Raw genomic sequence first — 6,782 nt, 5'->3', positions numbered from 1 at the left:
TGGAAATTAGACCTCACTAAACCTGACTGCAAACATAGTAAACAAAAAGGGGAGGTAAAGGGTAAAGAGAAAGCTGCTTGATCTGGGACAAGGCTTCAAGCCCAGACGAAAGGAAGTGCTTGGATGTCTGCCAAGGAAGATGGTTTTCGAACATGACCGCTGTGAGGTTATGGGAACTAAGCCAATGCAAGACTAAATGCGTCAATTTTTAACCTTTGGGGAAAGAGACCACGAGTGACTAGAATAGAACCATTCTGGGAGAATGAATAGGGGATGCAGAGTGGACAGCGGTGTAAGAGCGAATTTCTCATGTATCAAACTGATTTTGAAGGGGCGCCTGGGTGGCTCAGTCCGGGGAGCGTCTGATGCTTGGTTTCAACTTAGGTTGTGATCTCAGGGTCCCGAGGTGAAGCCCATGTCGGGCTCTGTGCTCAGTGCTGAGTCTGCTTGACACTCCGTCTCTGTTCCCTCCACCCTGCTGGTGTGCACATTCCCTTTCTCTAAAATAAATATAATCTTTTTTTAAAAGATATGTATTTATTGGTCAGAGAGCAATAGAGCACACAAGCAGGCAGAGCGGGAGACAGAGGCGGAGAGAGAAGCAGGCCTCCTGCTGAGCAGAGAGCCCGATGCGGGACTTGATCCCCGGACCCTGAGATCATGACTTGAGTGGAAGGCAGCTGCCCAACTGACTGAGCCACCCAGGCATCCCATAATGCAAGGAGCCTGCTTCCCTCTCTCTCTCTCTGCCTGCCTCTCCATCTACTTGTGATTTCTCTCTGTCAAATAAATAAATTTAAAAATCTTAAAAAAAATTTTTAAAAAAAATTTTTTTAAAAAGATTTTTAAAAAGGAAGACAAGAGACCGACCCCTGCTGTCGCCTGCTGTCAGGCAAGTCTTCGTTGTCATCATCATCACAACTACAGTCCCCCTGCCACCGCCACCCCCCGCCCCCAACCCCAGCAGCGTCACTCTTTCCCCTGCGCGCAGCACAGGCAGTCTCCATGTGCCACAATGGCAGATTTTCTGTTCTTGCATCTGGACTAACGGAGGACGGAGTTACAACCCAATTTGGGGGGCTTTAATTGAAGGAGCCCCACAAACCACACAGACTCGATGAAACACACACCATAAAGAACGCAGGTATGGTGCAGGAAGAACAGCGATCTCTGGGCGGGGAGAAGTCAGAGATGCGCCCTGTGATCGTTGGCAGAGAAAGTTCCTGGTGAAGCCCAATGGACACTCCTAGTTTAGGAAGCGGGACTGAAAGCCCGGGGACCCCAAGTTGGCAGGGCCAAGGATGTGGGGAGCGGTGGGTGGAGGAAAGCCTGCACATCCTCAGAGGGTCCCGCTGGAGTAAGCTGCAGACCACTGACCATCGCCAGTGCATGAGGGAACTGCCCGAGGCTGGGGTAACGACCATTTGAAGAACGGAAGGTAGTTTGTCTGGCGCTTGAGCACGACAGGACGTCACAGCTGTCCCTACCAGCCAAGAAGGCAAAGCTCACAATTCAGGAGGCATCAGACTGGCCACCCAGAGGGTCTTGCCTCAGTAGTGATGCGGGAAAATTGACCGCTACATTGAGTTGTTCTGGTGCATAGAACAAATCTTCAAAGCTGAAAAGGATCAAACTGTTCATGGTCACATAATAGCATCTCAGACTAAAGCTCACAGATCTGTCCAGCAATACAAAGATATACAGCACCCAAGGAAGATCATATCTGGCATCCAATCTAAAACTACCAGGCACGCAGAGAAGCAGGGAAAGTCCAACCTACAACTAGGAGAGAAATTCTTCACAAAAAGGTATCTATATTGGAAAGGAAGAAGTAAAACTGTCTTTATCCTGAGGAAACCTGATCACCTATGGAGAAAGTCCCACGACATCCACCAAAGGATTGCTGGAACCCCTGGGCTGGGCAAGCGTACAGGACGCGGTGTTTTCTAGAAAGTGCACTCCTTCGGCCGAAAAGCTCAATTGTCCCAGCACTCGTTGTCGCTGAGCTAAGTCCTGTCAGCCACAAAGCTCTGATTCTAGTGTTTCTGGGTTCCTTGCTCTTCTCATGCAAACTATTTTTTTCTTACAAATTTTATTTATTTGAGAAAGAGCGAGAGAGAGAGCACGAGCAGGGGGTAGGATGGAGGGGCAGACGCAAAGAGAGAAGCAGACCCCCGCTGAGCAGGGTCCCGATGCAGGGCTCGATCCCACAACCTCAGGATCATGACCTGAGTGGAAGGCAGATGTTTAACTGACTGAGCCACACAGGCGTCCCCAGAGTAATTTTTTAAAAACTTGGCCAGAGAGCCAGTGGTGATAAGGTGGAAAACCTGTATTCTGGCAGGAGGGTGCATTTTCTGGAGAGGAATTTTACACTTTTTTTAAGATTTCATTTATTTGTCAGAGAGTATGCACAAAGCAGAGGGAGCAGTGGGCAGAGGGAGAGGCAGGCTCCCCGCTGAGCAGGGAGTCTTATGCAGGGCTCCACCCCAGGACTTGGGGAGCATGACTTAAGCCAAATGCAGATGCTCAACCAACTGAGCCACCCAGGTGCCCCTAATTTTGCCGTCTTGAGTCAGAGTTTCAAAAGAATAGCCGGGGGCGCCTGGGTGGCTCAGTGGGTTGGGCCGCAGCCTACGGCTCAGGTCATGATTTCAGGGTCCTGGGATCGAGCCCCGCATCGGGCTCTCTGCTCAGCGGAGAACCTGCTTCCCTTCCTCTCTCTGCCTGCCTCTCTGCCTACTTGTAATCTCTGTCTGTCAAATAAATAAATAAATAAATAAAAATTAAAAAAAAAAAAAAAAAAAAAAGAATAGCCAGGCGGGGCGCCTGGGTGGCTCAGTGGGTTAAAGCCTCTGCCTTAGGCTCAGGTCATGATCTCAGGATCCTGGGATCGAGCCCCGCATCAGGCTCTCTGCTCAACAGGGAGCCTGCTTCCTCCTCTCTCTGCCTGCCTCTCTGCCTACTTGTGATCTCTGTCAAATAAATAAATAAAATCTTTAAAAAAATAAAAAAGAATAGCAGGATATCAGGGCGCCTGGGTGGCTCTGTCAGTTGAGTGTCTGACTCTTGATTCTGGCTCAGGTCATGGTCTCAAGGTTGTGGGGTTGAGCCGCGCATTTGGGCTCCACACTCAGCAGCAGTCTGCTTGAGATTCTGTCTGTCTCCTCCTCCAACCCCTCTCTCTCACTAATAAAAATAGTAATTTTCTATTTTAATTTAAAAAAAAAAAGAATCTTTAGAAAAATAGTAATATTTAGGCACTTTCCCTCTCCCCTGGTCTGTCTCCCTCACTTGTACTCTGAAATAAATAAATAAAATCTTAAAACAGTAAATATGCATGCCTGGGTGGCTCAGTTGGTTAAGCATCTGCCTTCTGCTCAGGTTATGATCCCAGGATTCTGGGCTGGAGCGCGGCATTGGGCTGCCTTGCTCAGTGGGAAGCCTGATTCTCCCTCTGCTTGTGCTCTCTGACAAATGAATAAAATCTTAAAAAACATAGAAAAAAATAATAAACATTTAACCAAGTAATTCTGCCTCTATTAACGTATCTTAAGGAAGCATCATTCAAAGATTTTACGCCAGAGATCCACTGACTCACCATCTCTCATTGGCAAAGCTGAAGAGAATTTAAAAGTTCAGTAATGACATGAGAACGCATCTTTCATGCATGCATTCGAGAATGCACTCAGCGTTTTCAGAGAGGAAAAGTTCACATTCGGTGGGGAAAACATGCGGGGACATGGGAAACGTGCAAAATATTACCCCTTCTTCATTATTCTCCGTTTAGCATCTAAACACAAGGAGAAAACGAAGGACACATTCCACCGAGCGGAGAGAGCCGCTGACAGCAAAGGACAGGGAAGGACAGAGAAGGACAGAAGCCGCGTGCTCCCGTTTCCTCCACTGTCTTCAGTCCGCTCTCGCGCCTCCCTATCTCCATCCCAGAACCTCCCCTCCGCTTCCCCGAGGACAAAGGGAAGACCCTCTGAAGGCGGTGCCATGGCGGAAAAGAAACCCAGACAGAATCGCACAGCTCAGCTCCCTTTAATGGTCTGCAGTGACTGACCGTTTTAAGCGGCAAACAAAACAAAACAAAACAAAACAAAACAAAACAAAACAAAACAAAGGGGCCCTGAGTGCCCTGGGGCCCTGAGCCTCAGAGGATTAGGCCCTCCTAACACAGGGGCAGCAGGTACGACAGGAGTCCCTGTCCCGGGAAGGACGCAGTCCCCGGGGAGGGACACGATAGACTTCAGCCCCTCTCCCCAGCCCAGGCTTAGCGGGAAATGGGGGGCCCAAAGCGCCGCATGGTCCGCATCACCAGGGAAAGGTGGTCCAGGAAGTTGAGGACGGAAATTCGCAGGAGGCGAGGATCCTCAGCTCTCCAGCGGCTGAAAGGGAGCAGAAAAGACAACCGAGTTGGAGGTGGAAGCTTCTCCCCTTCCTTGCTCTGCCGCCCCCCGCCCCAAATCCAGCCCACCAACCCCGACATCCCCATGAAGGCACTTCCCTGTACCCCAGGCCAGGCTGCAGGTGCAGGCCGAGACAGCCTCCGCCACCCCTGTCCCTGGAAGTAACCGTTCATGGAGGGTCTCTGTGTGTCCAGCTGAGTGCCCCTTCCGTGGAGACCGGGCCTGCTACCGGCTACCGCTCCCACCGGGCCCCCTTCCAGAACTTACACGGCCAGGACGCTGCCGCTCACGGTGAGCAGCTTCTCGACAGCCTTTCTGTGGGGCTCGGCATCTGGGGCCAGGGACCCACAGGCGATCTCCGCCTCCAAGCAGGATGGAAAAGGGACGCAGAGGGCACTGGAGGAGACCGGCTTAAGGCACCATCCAAAGGATTTTGTGCCTGCCCCCCGCCCTTCTCAGGCCCCCCTGACGAGCCCAGTCCCCTTCCAGACAGCTCCCACCTCCTTCCCCGACCTAATCACGCCCAGCCACCCGGGCCCCAGACGCCAAGCCAGGCCCATAGCCCCCCCCACCCCCGCTCCCCCTGCAACCGGGTCATCCCCGGCTCTCCCTCCTTCCTTCCCCGACCCGTCCCTCTAAAGCCAGGCCATTGGCACCCTGCTGGCATTTCTCTGCCGCCCCCCCCCCCTCCCCCAGCACACCCTGCCTCCCCTCTGTACCCCTTCAACCCAGCCACGGGCCAGAACCCCCCAGCTTCCTCCACCCCCTCGGTGACCACTGACCCACCAACCCTGGGCTGGACTCCTCCAGCCTCCCCAACATCTCCTGTGACCAGTGTCCCCCGCAGCCCGGGCGGGACCCCCCCCCCCCAGCCACTCTCCCCCGGTGACCACCGTCCCACCGGCCCGGGCTGGACCCTCCCAGCCGCTCCCCCCGGTGGCCACGGCCCCACCAGCCCTCTGCAGCCGCTCCCCACTGACTCCTGTCCCACCAGCAATCAGGCTGGACCCCCACAGCCTCTCCACCTCCTGTGACTACTGTCCCACCAGCCCCGGGCCGGACCACCCAGCCTGCCCCAGGGACCACTGTCCCACCAGCCCTGGGCCGGTCCCCCGCATCTGCTCCCCTGGGGACCACCGCCCCACCAGCCCTGGGCCGGAACCCCCAGCCGCGCCCCCGCTGACTACTGTCCCACCAGCCCCGGGCCTGAACCCCCAGCCTCCCCCAGTGACTACTGTCCCACCAGCCCTGGGCCAGACCTCTGCAGCCGCTCCTCCGTCCTGACTACTACCACACCAGCAATCGGGCTGGACTCCCCACAGTCTCCACCCCCCCCGCACACCACTGTCCCACCAGCCTCGGCCAGACCCTCCAGCCGCTCCCCCGGTGACCACTGTCCCACCAGCCCTGGCCGGACCGCCCTAGCCGTCCCCAGCCCCCCGGTGAACACCGCCCCTCTCCCTGTCCGCCCGCAGGCCGCCCCCGACCCTTCGGTCCCTCAGGGGCCCTGGCGCCCACAGCCAGCCCCCGGCCCAGGCCCCGCCGTCCGCTCGGGCAGGATACAATCCGTGTCTTCGGGTCTCCCGCCGTCCAGTCGTGGCAGCGGCGTCTCCGCCCGGCTCCGGGACGTGCCGTGCGCGCGAGACGGGCCGAGCCCTGCCGGCGGCGGCAGCAGCGGCCTCGCCCGCGCCGCCGGGAAAGCCGGGGCCGCCCCGGCCACCGCGACGGTCCTGGCCGTCCGGGCCGTGGTCCGCAGCGCCCGCCCCGCCGCCCGCGCCTGCGTCTGCGCCTGCCGCCTGCATGGCCGCCGCGCCCCGCCCCCGCCTTCCGGGCGCCGCTCCCGCCGCCCCGCCCCTCTGAGGAACTGGGGCTTCTTCCCAAAGCCCCGCCTTTCGCGAGGCCCCGCCCCCGCGCCGCGCGCCCGCCACTGTCTCAGGGCGGGGCGGGGCGGCGTGGGGGGAAAGGGTGCCGGGCGCGTGGCCGCTTCCCGCCAAACCGACCCGGCGGGGGCCCGCCAGGAAAGCGCGGCTCTCTCCACAAGCCCTGCGTCTCAGAGCCCGACGCGTCCCCCAGGGCACCTGCGCCAACGGGCTCCTAGGGAGGCCGCCGGGCCTGTGGTCGCTGCCCGCCCAGTGGGCCCTTGCACCCTCGGGCCCTGGGAGGACCCATGGCTGCCGAGCCGGCGAGCGCTTCCTCGCAAAGCTCAGCGCCTTTGTAGGCGACGCGACTCGGGCTGCCCGGAGCGCCTGCGCCAACAGCCCCCATCGCCCCCCACCCCGGCCAACCCACACCACCGACCCGCCCCGGCCCCGCGGAGCCTGCTGGGCCCTAGACTCTCCTCTTCCCTCCCACAGTCCCGGTCAGCTG

The 6,782-nt window shown here is 57.6% G+C and overlaps 1 protein-coding gene across 1 annotated transcript; it reads right to left on the bottom strand.

Annotated features, from left to right (window-relative positions):
- Positions 1-4,031: 4,031 nt before the first annotated feature.
- On the bottom strand, positions 4,032-6,362 carry LAGE3 (L antigen family member 3). The gene is made up of 3 exons (XM_045068143.1): positions 5,979-6,362; positions 4,683-4,811; positions 4,032-4,394 (listed from the first exon to the last, which is right to left on the bottom strand). Exons 1-3 carry the CDS (start codon positions 6,215-6,217, stop codon positions 4,280-4,282), a joined length of 483 nt encoding a protein of 160 aa, XP_044924078.1. The 5' UTR covers positions 6,218-6,362; the 3' UTR covers positions 4,032-4,279.
- Between the last annotated feature and the right edge of the window lie 420 nt (positions 6,363-6,782).

The sequence above is a fragment of the Mustela putorius genome, unplaced genomic scaffold, assembly GCF_011764305.1.
Source record: "Mustela putorius furo isolate JIRA1106 unplaced genomic scaffold, ASM1176430v1.1 tig00003899_pilon_pilon_pilon, whole genome shotgun sequence".
Classification (NCBI taxonomy): domain Eukaryota; kingdom Metazoa; phylum Chordata; class Mammalia; order Carnivora; family Mustelidae; genus Mustela; species Mustela putorius.
The sequence above is the reverse complement of the archived record's forward strand: the minus strand, read 5'-3'. Positions and strand labels throughout refer to the sequence as shown.

Coding starts and splice junctions, on each gene's coding strand:
- LAGE3 (XM_045068143.1), bottom strand. CDS start 6,217: ATGCAGGCGGCAGGCGCAGACGCAGGCGCGGGCGGCGGGGCGGGCGCT. Junction 4,812..5,978: donor GAGACCCGAAGACACGGATT/GTATCCTGCCCG, acceptor GGTCTCCTCCAG/TGCCCTCTGCGTCCCTTTTC. Junction 4,395..4,682: donor AGCGGCAGCGTCCTGGCCGT/GTAAGTTCTGGA, acceptor GCTCCCTTTCAG/CCGCTGGAGAGCTGAGGATC.